The 21,829-nt window shown below is 32.2% G+C and overlaps 4 protein-coding genes across 4 annotated transcripts; all 4 read left to right on the forward strand.

The window, feature by feature from the left end:
* Window positions 1-2,252: 2,252 nt before the first annotated feature.
* LOC123198262 (chorismate mutase 1, chloroplastic) lies at window positions 2,253-6,184 on the forward strand. Its single transcript, XM_044612939.1, has 6 exons — window positions 2,253-2,620; window positions 3,800-4,025; window positions 4,185-4,271; window positions 4,408-4,551; window positions 5,256-5,348; window positions 5,475-6,184. Exons 1-6 carry the CDS (start codon window positions 2,433-2,435, stop codon window positions 5,709-5,711), a joined length of 975 nt encoding a protein of 324 aa, XP_044468874.1. The 5' UTR covers window positions 2,253-2,432; the 3' UTR covers window positions 5,712-6,184.
* Window positions 6,185-8,731: 2,547 nt separating this feature from the next.
* On the forward strand, window positions 8,732-10,489 carry LOC123197405 (lamin-like protein). The gene is made up of 2 exons (XM_044611702.1): window positions 8,732-8,965; window positions 9,954-10,489. The coding sequence occupies exons 1-2, from the start codon at window positions 8,785-8,787 to the stop codon at window positions 10,283-10,285; spliced, it is 513 nt and encodes a 170-aa protein (XP_044467637.1). The 5' UTR covers window positions 8,732-8,784; the 3' UTR covers window positions 10,286-10,489.
* Window positions 10,490-11,990: 1,501 nt separating this feature from the next.
* On the forward strand, window positions 11,991-13,628 carry LOC123198230 (lamin-like protein). The gene is made up of 2 exons (XM_044612898.1): window positions 11,991-12,261; window positions 13,183-13,628. Exons 1-2 carry the CDS (start codon window positions 12,066-12,068, stop codon window positions 13,494-13,496), a joined length of 510 nt encoding a protein of 169 aa, XP_044468833.1. The 5' UTR covers window positions 11,991-12,065; the 3' UTR covers window positions 13,497-13,628.
* A 3,880-nt stretch (window positions 13,629-17,508) lies between these two features.
* On the forward strand, window positions 17,509-21,777 carry LOC123197929 (probable WRKY transcription factor 4). The gene is made up of 4 exons (XM_044612453.1): window positions 17,509-18,095; window positions 19,360-20,054; window positions 20,143-20,298; window positions 21,030-21,777. Exons 1-4 carry the CDS (start codon window positions 17,691-17,693, stop codon window positions 21,307-21,309), a joined length of 1,536 nt encoding a protein of 511 aa, XP_044468388.1. The 5' UTR covers window positions 17,509-17,690; the 3' UTR covers window positions 21,310-21,777.
* Window positions 21,778-21,829: the final 52 nt, after the last annotated feature.

Below are 21,829 nucleotides of genomic sequence, written 5' to 3' on the forward strand. Positions count from 1 at the left end.
CAGATTACTACCTATATTACCTCTCATGTTAATATTTGTAATATAAAATTACTGTAATCTTTTATGATTAATAAACAAAATAAGATAATGTAAGTAATAAAAAATAAATTACTAAATTAATTTTTAAATCCTTGAAAATAAACGAGCCCTAAGGGGATGTTCAGTTTGAGAAGTATTTTATTATCAAAATTAAATAATTATTTTTAAAATAGATTATCTTGAAGATTATTGAATATTAATTATTATTATACTTGCTAAAATTTAATAAAACTGGAAATGTATAAATAATTATTATGTTTAGTTAAAAGTAATAAAAGAATATTAATATATTATTTTACTTAAATAACTATAGGTATAATTATTTTAACATTTTTTTATATTATTTATTATATTAATTGAAAATGAGATTATTTTTACACTAAAAAAATTAATAAATAAATATATAGATATAATAAAATGAAGATCATCTTAGTAATTTTTAATATTTAAAATAAAGATAATAATCATATTACCTTTTATATTATCTGTCATATTATCATTGATAATAAAATATTACTAAAATTTTTTATTATTTATAAATCAAACAAAGTAATGTAAGTAATAAAAAATAAATTATCAGAGTAATTTTTAATGTCTACTAACTAAACACCCCCTAAGTTCTTGCATGTAGGGAAATAGCAAAAGAATAATAAAAAATAAAAATTTATATGATGGCAAGTCAATCTATTAAAGCATGTGGCTATGGGTTGTGCCCTAAACCTTGTCATGCCACAAATTGACGCAACTCACAAGGCCTATCATTTGGCATACCATAGCTCGACACGATCTATGGGAATTATAGGGTATGCCAAATATAGTTCGGCATGACCCACTATCAAGTCTCTTTTCAATTGTTAAAAAGAGGATTTTAATTTTATAAGTAATACTATACGTAAAATGATGAGTATTAATATATACAAACAAATTTATATATCATTACATAATTAATTGATCTAATTTTTTATAACAGTAAACTAGTTTCCGATGTATAATTAGAACGTTTCATGAATCTAAAACACATACAATCATCCAATAAAGAAGTGTGTATAACATACAATGATACGATACACTCTTAACTTCATTATATGATTATAAAATGAGAGTTTTAAGAGTCATTTCCTATATAAAAATACAGTTGAATTTGATCCAAATCGAACCCAAACAAAGTCCAATCTAATATTGATTCAAATTTAAAAGTGTTAGTTTGAGATTGATTCAAAATCGATGAATTAATGTTTAAACTAGACTAAAAAACAATTTAATTTTGGATTCATTGGAAATCTATTCAAACTCAATTCGTTTTATAAAATATGAGTCTAATATTTAACTTAAATTCGATACCCTCAATTTGAAGTCAAAGTTGAGTTTGAATTGGTCAAATCGAATTATTTAAATCCAACCCTAATTTATTTATTAGGCATATGCCAATGATAAGTTGATATAATATAAAGGGAGATTCCAAGGTTATTTTCTAGTATCTTTCAAAACCTACCTCAATTTAAAAAATAAATTGAGGGAGATGCCCTCAATTTGAACACGCCATTGGGCTTTTTGTTATGTTATCAACTACCCACCTTCCCTTGACTTTTATGTTGCTCACTTCCAAGAAGGGTAACGCTAAGATGACAATGACATGAATGAGAAATGACATATATTTTATAATGTATTAAAAATTAGGTTTTCGTTGCATGAATTCACTCCATGTGTCTAATCTTAGTATTACCTAAATATATTAATGAGTAAATTACTATGATCAGATATGAGAATTATAAGTTCACATCCTTTTAATGATTGAATTAAAAACTTAAGAAAGGAGGAAAAAATTTTATTGTACGGGCTTTTAAGAAGATCGGTTGAATGATTATGATTGTAAGGGTGGATAGAGAAAGTTGTCAGTGATGGAGGGTTGACCAGAGAGGACAGAAAAAAAAAATCTAGATATGAAAAAAAATAATCGTTTTTGAAAACTAAAAATATTTATATAAAAGTGAAGTTGTTGGTTTTTAAAATATAGGAAAAAAAATGAGATAAAAATTATAATTATTTTAATATTATTAATAAAATAATAATTTTATTTTTAACTCTAATAAAAAATTTAAAATTTTGGATTATAGGTGAGTGCTTATCTTTTTGAAAGTTTGGGGAGTATGAAGTGGTTTTTCACTATACCTTGGTGGGAATAAACTTTTGGCCTTGTTTATATTTATTTTCAACACGCTACCTACCACCATGTCTCCACCTTAACCTACCCTCTGCGTGGCCCTTCAACACCTCTACGCCACCTAACCCTCTCTCTTTTTCTATTCTTTACCGCCAATTAAGTTCTTCCAGCCCTTCTTTCTATCTCTGCTTTCTTTCTTGTTTGCTCTGTTTTTTATTTTTCCATTCCAACAATGGAGGCCAAGCTTCTTACAGCTTCCTCCTCTTCTTCAGTCATTCCTTCTCTTAATGTCCCCAAGCGCTCCCAACCCACCTGCCTTTTTTCTGTCAAGACCAGAAAAACCTCTACTTTAACGGTTTTCTGTTCCAGTTTGCAGGAGAAACGTGTGCCTCCTCTCAATGCTTCCTCCAGCTTAATTGGGTATGATTAAAGATACCCTTTTGGTTAATTTGATTGTTGTTTCAGTTTGGCTTTAATTTGTCCTGCTTTTTGGAGTTGGCTTTGTTGATTTTGATTTATTGTGTAAGTCTTTCAAAGTTATGATCTTTACTGTATTTCTACATGTAATGGATGGTTCAATTTAATTGGGCGTGCATAATCTTCAATGTTAAGATACCTTAGAGTTAAAATTCGATTATTGTTTCAGTTTGGCTTCAATTTGTCTTTGTTAATTTGGATTGATATATTGAGCAAGTCTTTCAAAGTTGTGATCTTTAGCATATTTTTTTTCAAGCAGTGGATGGTTCAATACAATTATCGGATGCATAATATTTAATTTTGATTGTTTCATTTGTTGATCCAAGGTGGGAGATATGAATAGATCCGTTCTAATATTATGTCATGATTTATTTCCTGTATTTATTTTGTGGGTGTGTATGGTTATGGCCAGGGGCTTGTTTGATTCTTTATGTCTTTTCAGGATGGTTTTTTTTTTTTTTTTTGGCTTAGTCTAGGCTCCATCCATGTACTTGGATCTTATAATTCATATGAATGTTTATGTGTCTTTGTGTTCTTGCATCTCTTAAGCACAAATTTCTGTGCTAGGTCATTTGCTGTGTTGTATTAACACATCTGTTTGGCCCGTTCAGCCAATTTTATGTGTAGAGTACATTGCCTTTGAAGAAAGGAAGCACGTGTTTAAATTGCTTGCCTTGGCACCACCCATATGCTTGGTTGTGAGAACACGTGTGAATATTTATGTGTCTTTGAGTTCTTGTATTATTTAAGTATCAATTTTGTGTAGGGTTATTTGCTTTGATGTGTTAATAGAACTGTTTTGCCACTGTGCCTAATATGTAGAGTACATTGCCCTTGAGAAAAAGGAATGCTTAACAGAGCATGTGTTTTCACATTATGAAGAATCACACTATGATAATGGTTACATACATAAGAATCCACGTAATTACTCACTTCATTTTCCTGTGCAAGAAATCCAAAATCATAGAATGGAATCAGATGTCTATAATTGGTCAATTTTCTTGAGGCTTACATGTTTCTTCCTCGTGAAAATCACATCTATAAGGCTGTTGGATGATTTTGAACACTGTAGCATTGAATGGCAGTAAACATGGTTTATAATCTGTCTTCCTTCCTGTGCAGGTCATCACGAAGACATAAAAGGGTTGATGAGAGTGAGAACTTGACACTAGAGGGCATAAGAAGTTTTTTAATCCGACAAGAGGACAGCATTATATTTAGTCTTTTAGAGAGAGCTCAATATTGTTATAATGCAGACACATATGACCCTAATTTTTTCAACATGGATGGTTTCGAAGGCTCTTTGGTGGAGTATATTCTCAAAGAAACTGAAAAGCTTCATGCCAAGGTTGATTAACTCTTTTCCAATTTACCTTATTTTTCTTCACTTGTCAGCGAATTAACGGTTTACTGAAGTGAAAAACAATGATTTAGAGGGAGGTGTAAATGGAAAGAGCGAATGAAAATTTATGTCATTACAGTTCTGAACAATTTGATTACATGTCAGTTGGGCAGATACAAGAGTCCAGATGAGCATCCTTTCTTTCCAGATGAACTGCCCGCCCCAGTCTTGCCACCTCTGCAATACCCTAAGGTAGGATGTAAGATATATTGGAAATATCATTTTATTGTTTTCGCGCAAACATTTTAGTGCTCTTATTTCCATCTTATTGATGTGGGTTTTTGTTTCTGATCTGGGTTTAACCTCTTCCGTTTTTGCAATATAACAGGTACTACATCCCATCGCCGATTTAATCAATATAAATGATAAAGTGTGGGGCATGTACTTTAGAGATATCATCCCTAGGTTAGTGAAGGAAGGAGATGATGGCAATTGTGGATCAACTGCTGTTTGCGATACAATGTGCTTGCAGGTAAGCATATAAACTAATTCATTTATGTTTAAAGTGGTTTTTTATTAGTTTGAATGAGTGGACCTTGGAAATAAATTTTAACTGAGACATTTACACTTATCTCAAAGATAAAATGTCAACAAATTTGATTTTGAGGTGCTCAGTGGCATGGACAGGAAAGCAACTATTTTCCTGAAAATCAAATGTTCTGAACTTTTTTTTTCCACCCTTTGTGTTTTCTTGTGCCTGTACACTTCGAATGCTACACAATTCATGAATTTCTCAAAAGACTTGTCTTTCTTCCACCGTTTGTGGATCTTGGTTTTCCACATCTTCAACTTCAAATGCTACACGATTCATGAATTACTCAAAAGACTTGCCTTTCTTCCCATTCATTTACATTGCTTCCTTCTTTCCTTAGGCTTCAGGCCGAAAGTGTTTTATGCATCATGCATCAGTGATCTGTTGTGTTCATAGAATCCATGGCCACTTCTGTTGAAATCTTGATTCCATCCAATGAATAGACTCATTGTGTACACCCAGTGACACAAAGCACTGTAGTAAACATAGTTGTGGTTGATAAATAACTTGTGAGGCCACTACATCATTTTATTCACAACACCATGCACTTGCATATTAGTTTTGTATTCTAAAAACAGTGGTCATTCCTTGGCAAGTTTTCTTATTCTTGAATGCCGACTACTTGTATTCCTTTGTAAATGCAGGCATTGTCAAAGAGAATTCATTACGGTAAATTTGTCGCAGAGGCAAAATTTTCAGCAGATCCAGAAACTTACAAGGCTTCAATAATAGCACAGGTTTAGTACTTTCTTAAACTCTTTCTTACTACACTTCTCCACCACTACTCTTTTGGTAATATTCTTGATTATCTGTGGATATTGGCTTTCTGCAGACTAATATTTCCTTTTCTGTGAATTTTGCAGGATCGAGATAAACTGATGAGTATGCTGACATACCCAAAAGTTGAAGAGGCAGTCAAAAGGAGAGTAGAAATGAAAGCCAGAGCATATGCACAAGAAGTCACCGGGGATTTTGAAGTAAATGGAGTAGAGCTGATGTTTAAAATAACTCCAAGCTTGGTTGCAGATCTCTATGATGACTGGATCATGCCCCTCACAAAGGAAGTCCAAGTAGAGTACTTACTGAGAAGGTTGGACTAAATAGCTATGGAGTTTCAATAGTTTTCAGTTATAAAATACAGATCTGCAAACCCTTTTGGGGATAATGGTGTCACTGATTCTTGCATTTTGTAAATTAAAGATGCATGTAAAAAAAACCTGAGATGCACTTTATAGTGTATAATAATACATTGTATGCACAGTGTTTGCATTTAAGGGGTGGATTTGAGCCAGCTCCACTTGAACAAGCTCAAAACAAGTTTCGTTTATACGAGCTTGAGCTTGAGCTTGAGAGTGTTCGGTTAGCAAGGTTGTGAGCCTAGCAAAAATCAAGTTGAGTAAGTTAAAACAATGTCATTTTGATTAATACATATCAAAATGACATTGTTTGGATGATTTTGGCTCAGCTATAGTACTGAGCTGAGCTCAATTCGAACCCACTCTTAATTCTTCCTATGTAGATGACGTTGATTTTATGAAATAAGTGCATTACATTTTGTGTGTTGGATTTGATATATTGCTTGTTTGCTGTTGGAGTTTGAAGGAGAATTACACAATGAGCTCAAAGGAAATATGTAAAACATTGATGTAAACTAGCTAAATCCATGTGAAAAATATTTACTCTTGAAAATCTTAGTGAAAAATGTAAACAAAACCTCCATTTTACAAGCCACATATTAAATCTTGGGTCTAAAAAGCAGAATTTGTATAAATCTAATTTCTAAAAAGTAAAATTTGTATAAATCTAATTTGAAAGTGTTAGTATGGTCAAATTCTTCCTTAGTTAAACTTATTTCACCAATAAAAACCTTTATGGAGAAAGATATGAAGGTCATGTTTCCCAAACCCTTTAACTTCTAACAAAAACCATTGACTATTCTTGGTCTTTTTTTTTTTTTTTTTCTCTTTTTGTTTCTTTCACCTCCTTTTCTCAAAACCACACTATCTTTAACAAAAATTCACAACAGATGAATAAATGCACTTTTTATTCAATTATTAGTCTTTTATTTATTTTTTTCTTCTTGTTAAATTTATAGATAATATATTTATAATAAAATTATGTGTAGTTATTTATAAATATATAAATAATATGTCATATCATTTATAAACTTAATTATATACTAAAAAATATGTGTATATTGTACAAATATTTATACATTAGTGGTTTATGATAATTTTACCAGGACACCAATACTCATACACAAGAAAATGGGTTATTGATTGTGGGCTTTTGTTTTTTTTTTATCAGGCAATTGCTTCACCAGACAAAACCTAACCACACAACTACCAAATCCATCTTTATTTTGGAAACAAAGATAATTATTTTGCATTGTTCTAGAGAAATCAAGATGCTTATTGCTGTGTCACATTCATGTGCCTCACATTAGATATGATTGTGACCCAAATTCAGCCTGGCCCTCATTCCTGTTTTTGTCAAAAGAGGTTCATTTGTCCCACAAGGTTTCTGCACCCTCTGTCTGTCACACTACCATCCAAAAAAAAAAAACCCATCTGAAAACACAAAAACTAACTCATTTTAAAAATAAAAAACATGAGAAAATGCCCATAAAGGTAATTTGATTGACAAAGACAGAGGTATTCAAATAAAAAATTATGACATGAAAACTCACATAAGACATATCAAGATTAAATTTTTTATTAAATTAACTTATATAATACTGTAGTTATAAGTGATAGTTTAATTTAAGTAAAAAAATTTTATCAATAGAAAAGATTGTAAACAATCCGGATACAAATATAATAAGTTGATGGTATCAGATGTTTGGATGGTTCTACAAAAAAGGCAAATTTGAGTCGAGCTCAAACAATAGCCACTCAAGCTCCACTTGATTTCAGAATAATCAACTCAAATTCAAACTCAAATTGACTTGGATGATGAATAATGCGTTGGTAAAGAAGAATAGCTGTGTAAAAAGAACTATCGAGAAGAAAAAAAAATTGTCAAAGGATAAAAAGAATCACCAATGAAGAAAAAGAAAAGCTTTTATATAAACCGATGAATCCTTTGACTCAAACCAAACTGAAGCTTTAGCTCACGTTCACTTGTTTAAGTCAAATATTGATTCAAATTATAAAATCTTCCTAACATAACCTTTATTTTATTTTACTCTTTGTTTTTTCTTTCTAGTCCTTTCCCCATATAATTTGCAGTGAAGATTCTACAGTTATAAAAAAACTAAAGTACTGTGAAAGTTGCAGAGATAGCACAGCAGGGGAAGTTCGAATAAAACACACAAGAAAAATGTCAGTTAATAAACAGACATCAAAGGTTCGTGGGTTAGACCTCCATTTGGTCGATCATCCATAAATATGCTTTTGATTTTAAAACTCCTGCAAAATGTATCAAGATTAAACTCTAACATAGACTCAAAGTTCTGCTGTCATTGGACTCAAGATATTCCTACTTAGCACAATATTACTAACGGTTTGAAAAAGTAAAAAAGTGAAAAGAATACCCACAAAAGAATTGAAAGGTTTGTCTAGAGTTAATGTAGCTAATGCTTGTCATCTTTGGCTTCGAGAAGAAAGTACTAATTTATTAAAACTTGCTGCACAAAGTTAAACATTATTTGAGCCTAAGATTATAGGTTAGAAAATGAGGTGACTTTCTATTATTCAATTGCATTTTGAGAATAAGAAAAGCAAGCAAGATGAATATGGTTACGTTTTCTTTCAATATCATGCATTGTTGTGAAAATTGGATTGTTTGTCGAATTCATTTGTTTTGATTAAGACTTAATAACTAGATTAGTCCAAGTTAACCTCAATTTTCCTTCAAATCATTATGTCAATGTCAAAGTAAAATTTAGAATTCCGACCATAAACCACAAGAACGTGAGATTATAAGTTAAAATGACATATCATTAGATGATATAAGTGAGATTCTTCTACTCACCTCGTAACCGTTAGTGCCATAAATAAATTAACAAAAATATTTTTTACATTTATCATTCCTGTTAACAGTTTGACTACAACAGAAAAAGCCACCAGCTTTGTGTGTTGTCTTGACCATTTTGATAACCCCATAAAACCCTTCAAACACTCGAACTTGCATAAACTGAAAGAGAGAGAGAGAGAGAGAGAGAGAGGGAAAATGACTGTGGCACTAAAAATGGTGATGGGGGTTGCACTAGTGTTGGTATGGGACATGGTGGTGATGGTTCCTGAGGTGGCTGCAACCAGGTGGACTGTGGGAGCTAACCACGGCTGGACTACTGGTGTGAACTACACAAGTTGGGCTCAAGACAAGCACTTTATCAATGGAGATTGGCTCTGTATGCTTCCTCTTTCTTTATCTCTTTGCAGCTTTTAGTTTTAGTTCTTTGCATGGATTTAGCTTTAGATCTGTTGGTTTTTTTTTTTTTTTCATGTGAAAGTGGTTTGAACCTTACACTGTTTGGCTTTAGATTTTCTTTTAATGGAATCTAAAAGATCTGTTATTTTTTTCCTTCCATTGTAGCTTTTTCACTTTCTCCTTTGCCATAGGTGTTTTTGTGGAGCTGGATTGCTTATGTTCTTGATTAATTCTAGTCCAAATCTTGCTGCAAAAGAGTTAGATCCAGAAATGGGTTGTGCTGAAACTAAGCTTTTAGTTTAAGATTATGTGCTTCTTCTTTGTTCTGTGTTAGTCATTTGCAGCTCTTTAAGTTTCATTGCGCAGCCCTGTTTAGTTGCTGAGAGAAGGAATTTTTGCTGAAGATGAGCTCCATATTTAAGGTTGATTTCTCCAGTAATTTGTAGCATTTATTCTGCTGGATTACCCAGATCTGAAATTTTTTTCCTTATACCTTCTTTGTAGATGAGCTCTCCTTTACTTTACTGAACTTTCTTGAGTTTACTATTCTGGCAAGTAAAAAAAAGGTCACTTATTAGCATTTTAGTTGAAAAGGTTTCTTCTTCACTCTTTTTAGTTCCTTTCTTGTTAGTTACACTCTGCTGACTTTCAAATAGGGTTGAATTCAAGCTGAACCCTTTGTTCTCAGTGTTAACCAACTCAGTTGATAGCAGAACTGCAATTTAGGCAAGCAAAGATTCATTTTATGGCCTCATTGGCCTTAAATTTGCCAACATTTTTTACTATTTAACCAAATGCAGTAATTTCAAAGGTTCACAGATCATATTTGTCGAGCGTTTGTCATTGGAAACATTTGAATTATGCTTGAATATGGCAAGGTTGCTTTCTTTGCTATGACTGATTTAGATTTGAAACTTGTTCTGCTTTTGAACCGTTTCTTGCTGATTGGTCATGCTTGTTTTCCCCAGTTTTTGTATATGACAGGAATCAGATGAACGTGCTCGAGGTGAACAAGACAGACTATGAATCATGCAACTCCGATCACCCACTTCACAGCTGGACTACCGGAGCTGGGAGAGACGTGGTTCCGCTTAATGTGACCAGAGATTACTACTTCATTAGTGGCAAGGGCTTCTGCTATGGCGGTATGAAACTAGCTGTCCATGTCGAAAACCCACCTCCTCCTCCTGTAGCCTCCCCGGTTGAAAGTGGCTCTCCATCAATCTACCAAGACAAGCTTGTTTTACCAGCTCTTTTTGCCCTTGGTGCCCTGTGGAACGCCCTCATCCGTTTCCCGTGACCATACTAAGCTAGCAACATTTATCAGGATACCGCATTCTGCACAAGCATTCCTTAACCAAATTGTGAAAGGAATTGAGTTGTCTTCCTCTTCATTTTTCACAAATTTTCTTAATGACCAGAGATGTTTGAATTGAACAATGTTATGGTTGATGTTGAGAAAAGACACTTGAAGATTTGATTTTATTTATTGGGGATTTCAATCTGTCTTTCGCCTGCATAAGTTATGGAACATTACATGCATCATGTTCTAATGCTGTAAAATATAACGATTGATTGAGGAAGTTATCATTGCCTATTTTATACATAATAGGTTGTCTTTCTTTTTTCAAGGTGTAAATGTCAAATGGGCGGGGCCACGGGAGTGCAGGATTTTAGCTGGTCCACTACTTTAGTGGGCTCTACTAGGGCTGGGCCCAGTAATTTGCATAAAATTATTTAAAAAATTAATAAATACATACAATAATAATTAGAATATAATAAACTTATTTTTTTAAATTAACGGTCGGTCTAACCTTATATACATAAGGTCGAACCATAAGCTTTATGTATTTTGTGAGCCCCCGGCTCAACCCTACGTCCGTAGCATTGACATCGAGATAAAATATTACGTGGGACCATGTTATTAATTTTTTTTTAAATAGAAAATTTGGTAGAATAATAATATGAAAATATAATTTTTTGTCTTTTTTTTTCTATATAAGCTAGTATTTTAATATAATAAAAGTAAATGATAATGCAAATATATAATTAAATATATTTAGATCATCATACATAAAATTTATAATCTAATAAACTTCGTTTATAAGGAAACCGAATGATGTGTCCTCTAAAATCTAACGAACTTTTGTAAGGAAATTAGATGATTGTGGGATCTCGAAAAAGTAGGAGGTAATTACTATCCCATAATGACATAAAATAAACGTGGAAGATGATATTGTAGTAATAGCACACAAAAGTGGCATGTTAAAGAGATCATTCGAAACGATTAAAACTAACAAGAGTCTCCCCTCTCAATATTTTTGGATAAAACATTTTCTATTCATGATTTTAAATATAGATTGAACCGATCAGTTTGATCAATTAGACTATCACTTATCAGTAAAAAAATAGTTCTGATTTTCTTGAAAACCGTTATTGGAGTTATAATGGAATAGATCAAATTAAATTAGACAGTTCAAAAGGTTTAACTAAGTAAAAAGAGGTGATCCAAAACCTTATTTATCAATTTAAAGTATATGAATCGTTAAACCAAATTTATTTTAATAATAAAATAAAATAAATTATATATTTAATAATAAATTATATAAAATCATTTTAAATATGATTTTTAAATAGTTAATTAATTCAAATATCGATCAAATGGTTCAATTATTGATTGGATCCAATCACCTCTTTCATTAGGTCAATGTCCAATCTAATACTTTCAGATTAACATGTATAATCGTTAATTATATAACTAATCGCTTGTTCAACACAATTCTCATAGATCCGAGTAAGGCGAATCCTACTGCACAGCAGAAATTTTTAAAAATTAGATTTAAAAAAATAAAATTATATAAAAATAATAAAACAAAGACAGTGTTAAAAGCGTGACAGCCCTAAAGCCGTTTGTTATTACAAAACAATGACACGTGTCAAAAGCCAACTCATGAACAACTTTAATTACCAAATATGCAACAGCCGAATACTAAATCAAACCACTGACAAAAAAATTCGCAGAGATTTGTATTGTATGAATTTTATCAAGAGAGTGAAACTGACTGAAAGACGGTGAAGCAATGGAGGGGGGTTTCTGTAAAAAAATAAAGTTGAGGCTCTGGATTCTCAGAACTCTCGTGGTTATGGCGGTTACGTTGCGATGTGTTGTGGGCAGTAGCAATCTTCATCGTGTTGGCGACAAGATGGGTTGGGCTCCGAATGTCAATTTCTCTGAATGGTCTAGCCGTGAGCGTTTCTTTACCGGAGATTGGCTCCGTAATCTCTTTCTCCTTCTCGTTTTCAATTTCTTGTTAATGTTGCTTCTTTGTTTGTGTTCTTGATGTTTGTGGTATGTAGAGGTGTCAATAGGGTTGGGGTTCGGAAAGGGGTCCAACCCGCACTAGAGGATGCCAAACCCGGGCCATAGGCCTTTTAGGTCAGGCTATCCATCTTATGCATCTCTTGGGTTTACCTGATCCAAAAGCCTATTACTGTAGTAAGCTTTAGGCTCGGCCCAACCTATAGACACCTCCACTAGTATGATATCCCTTTTGAAATTTTGATGGTAGAGTAAGTAATCAAATTTTATGAGTAATGTGATAGACAGTTTAGATAATGTATTTTTATCACTAACTTCGTTTTATTTTGGACTCATTAGTGGATAGTTTTAGCTTTCGATATGATAAAAATTTATTAATTGACGATAATTATGATTTTCTGCTGTTTTTGTAGTTTTAATAGATTTTGTAGACAAAATTCTTTTACCCCTTTAAACATCTTAATGGTTGAGCTAGTAATCGGATTTTAAGATTGTTATAAGAATGAAATATAAATAAATGTTGGTAATACATGGATAGGATAATTTTACTTTTTGGTTTTATGTTTTCAGTGAATCTAATATGGTATCCTTTTTGGAATTCTGACGATTGAGTCAATAATCAAATTTTATGAGTAATGTGAGGATAAAATTTAGATGGTTTAAATAGTATTTTTCCCTGATGATTTTTTCTTATAACTGTAGTTTTAGTAGACAAAATTAATTTACCCATCTAGAAATTCAATAGATTGCATTTTATAGATTTCTTCAATGTATAAAATCATGAACAATTAAAGAATTGACTCAAACCCTAAAATTCGAAGAAACTTTTCGGAACATACCCATGTATTTGTGACACCATTTTTATTTTTTTTTAATAGTTTTCAACTTTGACAAGAACATGTATAATGTTCTCGAGGTGAACAAGACAAGCTACAATGGTTGCAATGATCAAAACTTCATCACAAACATTACCAAAGGTGGGAGAGATGTGTATCAACTTCAAGAGCCAAGACCTTACTACTTTCTCAGTGGCAGAGGCTTTTGTTGGGGTGGCATGAAACTTGCTGTGATGGTCCAAAACCCTACACCGGTCTCGGCACCTGAACCTACCCAAAGTCTCTCATCGGCGAAGAATTCCAACTATCGGATCGGGTTGTTTTTTGCAGTGGTACTTGTCATTGCCTTAGTATAGGAAAATTGGAACTAATGGCCAAACACAATTTTTTAGTTTCCATATGAAAAATTGTTGTGGGTTTTTCATAGAAAGATAAAATTTTTTATGATTTGAGAGATCTGAAATACTGTGTTGAGTTATTATTGTCCATTTGATCGAAATCGAATAGTTAAAACCAAACAAAGGGCCAATCTGGGGCCTTTTGTTGTACTGCTTGTGGGCTGTCACTTTTAGAGGACTGGGAAGCGTCTAATCTTGACACAAGCAAGGGCGAAACATAAATAACTGGTTGGAAGATGAGGAGATTGGTGGGGCTCTTTTGTTTGATGCATTTAAACAAATTGATTTAAGGGCAGGCAGCAATGGGCTCGGATTAGAGCCAAGTAAACTGAGTTTAAGTTTAATTCGAATCGAATTTAATTTAATATATAATATACTTAAAAGGTTATTAGTTAAAGATTATAATTCGATTTATAAAATCAGATTTTAGACTCCCCTTCTTGGATCAAAGAGAGGACTTTTCGATAAAGACAAAAATAAAGATAACTAAAATCATTATAGTTGAGAACAAAGATAAATATATCTCTAATCTATATTTTTCTGATTCGTCTCTTCTCTTATATATTTTTTAAATTTTTATATATTAAATTACTTTAAAAAATTTTAAATTATTAAACGCATGTTCTAATATTTAATAAATATTTTATTATCTTTTTAATGGAAATAAGGAGACAAACATGTGGAAAACTTTTCTTGTAAGGATAGGAAAGGAAAAGGAAGAAATTTTGTTCCTTCAACGAGGAATCAAGGCTTCCTTGTCATTTTTGTATCAAGGACAAAAACGAGGAATAAAATATTTAACTACTATCTATTTTATTGCTATATTTATTGTTGACGAAATGAACGTTGTTATGGGTAACGTCAACAATATTATCAGAGAGACAAATGAGCTGATTCTAAATTAAATTATTGAATTAAAATTTTAATTTTAATTTAATTTATTTACTTTGAATAATAAATTTAAATTAAATCGGTTCAAATTAGATAGGGTGACGTAACCACCCAACCTAGGAAAATTAAAATATCTCAAGTGGCAACGGTTGGGCAGCTGGCCTGCAGCTTTCATGTTGACAACTTCTATACAAGTTCATTGAAACCACGTTTATTTATACTAAATGCAGCGACAAATTGTGACATGCACTCGTGTGAGGATGTGCCACTAAGAATACATATGAATTGAATTAAATTTAAGTATTTTTATTTCAAATTTAGTTTAAATAAAAAATAATTTTACTTAAATTTAATTCAAATTTATTAAATTAAATTTAAGAATGACTCAAATTTAGTTTAAATAAAAAATAATTTGATTTGATTTTTACTCAAAATTATAATTCAAATTCATAATTTGAATTTATAATATATTGACAAAATAATATTATTTTATTTAATAATAAAAAAACGATTTTGTTTTATAAATAAATCATGAATTCAAATAAAAAATAAGTTACTCAAATTTGAAATTTAAACTAAACGAATTAAATCAACTCTTAAAATCAAAATGATTCAGTTTAACCAATGATTTGAAAATCAAACGGACCAATCGGTTCAATCGATTGAACCGAAAATAGATACCAAATTTGATCCGATTAATAAAAAAAATCAATTTTATTATTGATTCGATCAAAAATTAGATTTGATTGGATGCACCAATTAAAATTGGATTTGACTAAGTTTGACTTTTAAATTTTTTAAATTTTAATTATTTTTTATTATTTTTAAATTAAATTAATTAAATTATAAATCAATAAAATAATTTTTTTAATTATCGGTTCAATTTTAAAAACATTGGGTGACGGGTCAGACCCTCAAACGTAAAATGGGTTCTACGGTGAAGAATTGCCGAAGGTGCAATAATGATAGATAGAAACTCCTGAACAGTAGATTCCATGAACCGGAACGCCCTCTCTCCCAGTCCACTTCACCATTCAATCCTTTGAATCCGTTCACAAAACTTCATTCAAGCTTCCAAATTCATCTTCTTGCCTCTGACTTGCACTCAAAGGGCTCTATTTTTTTAGTCTTACAAACAAATTTATTTGAGACATCATTTGAGTAAGACATCGTATGCTAATAACCCTTATCATAAAAATTTTTAGACATAACCCTTAAATATTTATTTGACTTCTTTTAAATATATGATCGATTTTTTTTTAATTTGAAAAATTTGCAAATACGGTGCCCAAAATTTTTTTAACCCCATTTAAATTTTATTATTTTTTATTTACTTTCTTATATTTTATTTTTATTCAATTTTAATTCTCCTAAATTTCATTTTTAGGTCTTGTCCTGGATTCGTGTAAGGTCAAGGGGGTAACTTGAGTCTTCTTGACCATGAAATTTTTTTTTGATATAATCCTAAAATATTTATTTGACTTTTTAAAAATTTTTAGTTGACGTCACTTGTTTTTTTAAAATTTTTGAATATAACCCTAAAAAATTTTTAACCCCTTTTAAATTTTATTATTTCTTCATTTATTTTTATATATTTCATTTTTATTCAATTTTGACTCTTCTAAATTTCTTTTTTTTGGTTCCATCACAGATTCATATAAGGTCAAGAGGGTAAATTGACTCTCCTTGACCATGCAAAATTTTCTAATATTCCTTAAAAATTTATTAAATCTCTTTCAAATTTTTAATTAACCTCTATTGACTTTAAAAAATTTTTGAATGTAACTCTCAAAGATTTTTAACTGTCTTTAAAATTTATTATTTATTTTTATATATTTTACTTTTGTTTAATTATAATATTTTTAAATTTTATTTTTAAATTAATTTATAATTTATAATTAATATTAATTAATATATTATAGAACGATTAGACGATATTTCACATCTAACTCAAAATCAACAATGAAAAACACGTTTGGGGACGAGGGGGGTGGCGCCGTGGCTGTCTTTGTCAAGACTAATTGCCGGTCTTGAAGGGCAAGCAAAAGTGATAAAGAAAATAAGAAATTTGAGATCCCCTTTTGGCCCCATTTGTCAACTCCACATTTTTGTTTGGTAAGAAAAAAAAATTATCTTTTTATTTTTTTAATTATATTTTTAAACCAAATAAAATAAAGTCATGCTTGCTTCCCTCTTCGTATCTTTAAATTAAAAATTTAATAATATTTTATACACAAATTGCTATTAATATAAAAATTACATAACTTAATTTTATATTATATCATTTTATTTATAAATCACGGTTGAAAATATAATTATTTATATAATATACAACAAAAAAGGTTATATAATAATTTTTTTTAAAATGATTAACAAAACTAATATAATATTAGAATTTAAAAAAAAAAAAATTTAGATTCGAATCTCTATTGAAATCTCTAATTATCGAAAATAAATAAAATAAAACTCTTGAAGGCTAAATTCACAAAACAACATCTTATCAAACGAAGAACTATCGAAACAATAATATCCCACATTTTTGTGAGAATGCCTTGACTTTTACTTATACGGAATAATCGTTTTATATAAAATGAGATATCTTCTTCGAAATAAATATAACAACTATGGACATAGGCTCCGAACAACAATATAATCACGTTAAATTTTTTTTAGCATATAATTCTTTTATCGTAATCTCGTTTTTCTACATTAACAATTAATAAAAGTTTGTGTACAAAAAATAGAATCAATAATAAAAGTTATTAACGTTAAAAATTAATAAAATTAGTAAAATATTAGAATTTTAAAAACAAATTTAAATTCAAATATTTATCATATTTGTAAAATCCTAAATCAATATAAATATAAAGAACATTTTTAATTTTTATTATCAAATTTGTTTGATTAGTTTACTTTATCATAAAAACATAATAGATACTTGTACAAATTGGATTATAATTTGTAAGTAAGAGCCGTACAAGAAAGTAATTATTTTTTTTAAATTTAATTATTTGTAAATTAATAATAAATAAAAAAATTAGGCAAGTCATTTTCAACTTCATGGACTTTTGCTTTCCACTGAGAGAGAGAGAGACTTTAAACTTTCAGGATGAGCATGAGCCGAAGCTACCTTCAACAACCCACAGATAAAGAACTAAACTAAGCGGCACCCATATCCAAACCTGCCTTTAACTGCTTCATACTACTTTCAAAAAGAAAAATCTTCCATTTGAACCTTCAAGGTTGGATTGTTGTCCAAGAATGGCTACTGGGAAAGAAGATTCGAGGAAGAAGAAGCCAACAATCACACTGCCACCTCGTCCATCCATGGAGAGCTTGTATGGAGTCACCGGGTTCAGCCCTGGACCCATGACTTTGGTCTCAAGTTTCTTTGCTGAGGAGTCAAATTACCAATCTTTCTCTCAGCTTCTTGCAGGGGCCATGGCTTCACCATTGGCGAGACCAAGTCCAATTCAAACACCGAGCTTTTGGGTTGATAATGGTCGAAATGGAGATGATAAGGATGGCGATGAAAAGGGTAGTTTTAGTTTTAAAGATAACAGGCCGAGGAGTTTGGTGGTGGCTGATAATTCCCCCTTTTTTACTGTTCCTACTGGGTTAAGCCCTTCCGGGTTGCTTAATTCACCTGGTTTCTTTCCACCTCAGGTAATTACGATGGGTTTTGTGTTTGTTTTAGTGGGTTGAGTTTGTTTTTGACATTTGCTGTGTTTTGAATATTGGTTGTTTTTGTGATGAAATGATGCGTCTTTTGATTGCTGTATAGGGTTGAGCATGAAAGTTGAGATTTTTATGATTTGGGTGATGGTGGATTTTGTATTTGAGGAAATTGTTTTGGGTTGGCTTTAATGGGTTAAAGTTTGTTTCTGCCATTTGGTTTGTTTGAGTATTGTTGTAGTCGTGATAAAATGATACTTGTTTTGAATGCTACATAAGGTTGAGCTTGAAGTTGAAAGATATATGAGTTGGCTAATTGTGAATTTTGTGATTGAGGATGCAGTTTTGTGCTGATTATAATGGGTTAAGTTTGTTTTTGCCATGTGGTGTGTTTCTGATCGGGGTTTGTGTATTGGTTGTTGCGGTGATCAAACGATGCTTGTTTTGGTTTCTTTATTGGGCTTGAAGTAGAGATTTATAAGATCGGTGTTTGTGTATCTTCTTCTCTGGGGTTGAAACAAGATTGGAAAATGTTTTGTTTTTGGATTAGGTTATTATAATTTGATGGTTGGGAAGTTTTGAAATTGAAAGGAACTGTAATTGATCGAATTGCAACCCTCCTCATGTCACTATGCCTTAGTGTTATAAGTCCTTTTGCTGTGTATTCCTACACGTTGAACATAATTTCATATTGTTATGTTCAGTATACTTAATCTGGTTTTAGGTGGGTTTAGCCCTTAAAGTCGGATGTATTCTCATGGTGAGTCTCCATGAAAACTCACCATTTAGCATGAAATATTGAAGATTTGGTTCTGGTGAATTTTGTGAGATGTAAAAATTTGTTAACAAGAATAGTTGCTTGCCACTGAATTTGTTGTTACCATTTTGAAAGATTGACATTTATGTTGAGAACTGTGTAGATTTTATTGTACCCAAAGAGATTAGGTAGGTAGTTAGATATTGCAATGAAGCAAGAACTCTATGTATCAATCTTGGGGAAGTGAACAGGGAATGCAGCCTAGTCTCTGTTTGTTCTTAAGAAGGGACGGGAAGGATGCATGGTAAGAGAAAAAAATAGAATTAGAAACTGTTCCGATTTGTTAGCCATGCCTACTTAAGAATGTATTGTGCTACTGCAATGGTGCTAGCATTGTACTACCAAGCTGTATTTTCTCTCTAGTGCCGACACTAGTAGACATCAATGTATTGTGTTTCTATCAGAAATTCATCCCTTTATTCCTTAAAATTCTTGCAGAGTCCCTTTGGAATGTCCCACCAGCAGGCATTGGCACAGGTTACGGCTCAAGCTGTACTAGCCCAATCCAATATGCAAACGCGAGCTGAATATCAACCTGCACAAGTACCAGCTCCTGCAGAGTCATTGGCACATCATCAATCTTTAACTCTAGATGAAGCTTCACAAAAGCAGACGCAACCTGCAAACTCGGACCCTCAAAGTTCTTTGATGGAAACATCAGAGGTCTCTCAGTCTGATGGAAAGCACCTGAATCCTTCTCTTGCTGTGGATAAACCTGCTGATGATGGCTACAACTGGCGTAAATATGGACAGAAGCCAATTAAGGGCAGTGAATTTCCGAGAAGCTACTACAAATGTACACACCTGAATTGCCCTGTCAAAAAGAAGGTCGAGCGTTCCTCTGAGGGCCAAATAGCTCAGATTATTTACAAAAATGAGCACAACCATGAAAAGCCTCAACCCAGTAGACGTGCAAAAGATGGTAGTGATGTAAATGAAAACATAAATTCTCAGGCTAAGCCTGACCTTGTTTTGCAAGGTCAAAATGTTCCTGCTCATTCAGTTCCAGGAAATAATCAGGTGTCTATTCAAGCAGCTCCCATAAAGATTTCAGAGTCAAGTGACAGTGAGGAACTAGGCGATGCAGATAATAGAAAAGAGCGGGATGATGATGAGCCAAATCCAAAGAGAAGGTAAGTTTAAAAATCATATTTTGACTAATGATACTGAATTTTCCCTGCATTTTTCCAAATTTTGAGTTTTCTGTGCCTTGGAGACCAGGAACATTGCTGGGGAACCAGAGATAACCGTGTCACATAAGACAGTCACAGAACCAAAGATCATTGTGCAAACAAGAAGTGAAGTTGATCTTTTAGATGATGGGTACAGATGGCGCAAGTATGGGCAGAAAGTGGTCAAAGGGAATCCTCATCCAAGGTAGTCTTTTTGCCTACATATCTATCATTTGTTTTTTTCTGCAGTTAATATCATTGTGGTTCTGCTGAACACTCATCTGGATTATTGACCAGTAAAGCATCACCCAACTTAAACTGTAGAATTCTTTGTGTCAAAAATTGGAAGTTAATTGTTCTTGGGGTTCTCATTTCTATATGAAATTTCCAATTCTACAGTTCTGAATTCTAAAGCTATTGCAAGCTAGATGTAAGTTACATAAGACAAAGTTTTAGGATTGCAATGATTTTCAGTTTGCTGAAATGAATAAGGCCATTGATTGAGAAGAAAATGATTGTCCAAACAGTTCATTGTCCTGAGGAGCAACCTGATATTATTCAGTCTTGATGCTATTCTTGAGCGTGCCTTTCAAGGTTTCTAATGCTTTAATGTTATATGATTGATTTGTTCTCAAATTCATCGTGCTTTATATGATGAAATGAGGCTATTCCCCTTTTACTATCTTTCCATAAGTTGTGCCTACCAGTGTCACAACTGATGTGCTTAGAGAACTTGCTTCATTAATCATAAAACTTCGGAAAGCAGTTGCTAGTAACTTGATATGCTTACCCAATATAGTTGTTTCTGTTGCTTTGCATATTTGGTTGTTTCCATATTTTTGTTTTTGTTTTTAGCTCTCAAGCTATTGTTGCTTTCACAATCAATTTTGTCTTTTTATTCAGTATCTTTTCTAATGTGTTACCATCCATCCTCAGGAGCTATTACAAATGCACCAGTGCGGGATGTAATGTCCGTAAACATGTTGAGAGAGCTCCAAATGACCCCAAAGCTGTCATAACTACATACGAGGGGAAGCATAATCATGATGTCCCAGCTTCAAGAAATAGCAGCCAGACTGCAGCCAACAATGCACCACAGTTAAAAGCACAAAACACGGTGACACAGAAGCACCCATTACTTAAAGACATGGAGTTCGGAAACCATGACCAAAGACCAGTGCTTCTGCGGTTAAAAGAAGAGCAAGTCATCGTGTAAACTTCTCTTCCAAAACCCTTTTAGAATCACCACAAGACCGTTCAGCGATGCTTCCATCAATGGGCTACGATGTGAAGAGGCATTGCAAAGTACAAATTATATGGAAGAGCATGACCTGTTCATTACACCAGCTTCTTACATCTGTATACGAGCCATGCTGCCCAGATCACCTGTACATTTGAATCCATAAGTACTATCATTGTATATGATCTTTCACACGTAAGGGCAGATGTTCACTTAAATGTAGTTAGACTTGTCTGGTTTGCTTTAGCCCTTGTTCCTTTCTGCTAGCATTAGCTGTTTCACAACTCTGGGTGCAAAAAGGAACAGAACCGTATGTTTCTCGTTCCTTTTCCAGAAAAAAATTGCAGCCATTTGTAGATTGCTTCCATTTTGTGGAGAACTATATGTATGAATCCACTTTCATGTATCTAAGTCATTATTTAAAACGCCTTGAGTGTTTCATCAGTTTGTTGTTGCATTGAAATAGATGCATGTGCTTTAGAGTGTCATTGCATTG

Source organism: Mangifera indica, chromosome 15 (genome assembly GCF_011075055.1).
Source record: "Mangifera indica cultivar Alphonso chromosome 15, CATAS_Mindica_2.1, whole genome shotgun sequence".
Taxonomy (NCBI): Eukaryota; Viridiplantae; Streptophyta; class Magnoliopsida; order Sapindales; family Anacardiaceae; genus Mangifera; species Mangifera indica.

Coding starts and splice junctions, on each gene's coding strand:
- LOC123198262 (XM_044612939.1), top strand. CDS start 2,433: ATGGAGGCCAAGCTTCTTACAGCTTCCTCCTCTTCTTCAGTCATTCCT. Junction 2,621..3,799: donor GCTTCCTCCAGCTTAATTGG/GTATGATTAAAG, acceptor CTTCCTGTGCAG/GTCATCACGAAGACATAAAA. Junction 4,272..4,407: donor CACCTCTGCAATACCCTAAG/GTAGGATGTAAG, acceptor GCAATATAACAG/GTACTACATCCCATCGCCGA.
- LOC123197405 (XM_044611702.1), top strand. CDS start 8,785: ATGACTGTGGCACTAAAAATGGTGATGGGGGTTGCACTAGTGTTGGTA. Junction 8,966..9,953: donor TATCAATGGAGATTGGCTCT/GTATGCTTCCTC, acceptor TGTTTTCCCCAG/TTTTTGTATATGACAGGAAT.
- LOC123198230 (XM_044612898.1), top strand. CDS start 12,066: ATGGAGGGGGGTTTCTGTAAAAAAATAAAGTTGAGGCTCTGGATTCTC. Junction 12,262..13,182: donor CTTTACCGGAGATTGGCTCC/GTAATCTCTTTC, acceptor TTTTTTTAATAG/TTTTCAACTTTGACAAGAAC.
- LOC123197929 (XM_044612453.1), top strand. CDS start 17,691: ATGGCTACTGGGAAAGAAGATTCGAGGAAGAAGAAGCCAACAATCACA. Junction 18,096..19,359: donor CTGGTTTCTTTCCACCTCAG/GTAATTACGATG, acceptor AAATTCTTGCAG/AGTCCCTTTGGAATGTCCCA. Junction 20,299..21,029: donor AAAGGGAATCCTCATCCAAG/GTAGTCTTTTTG, acceptor ATCCATCCTCAG/GAGCTATTACAAATGCACCA.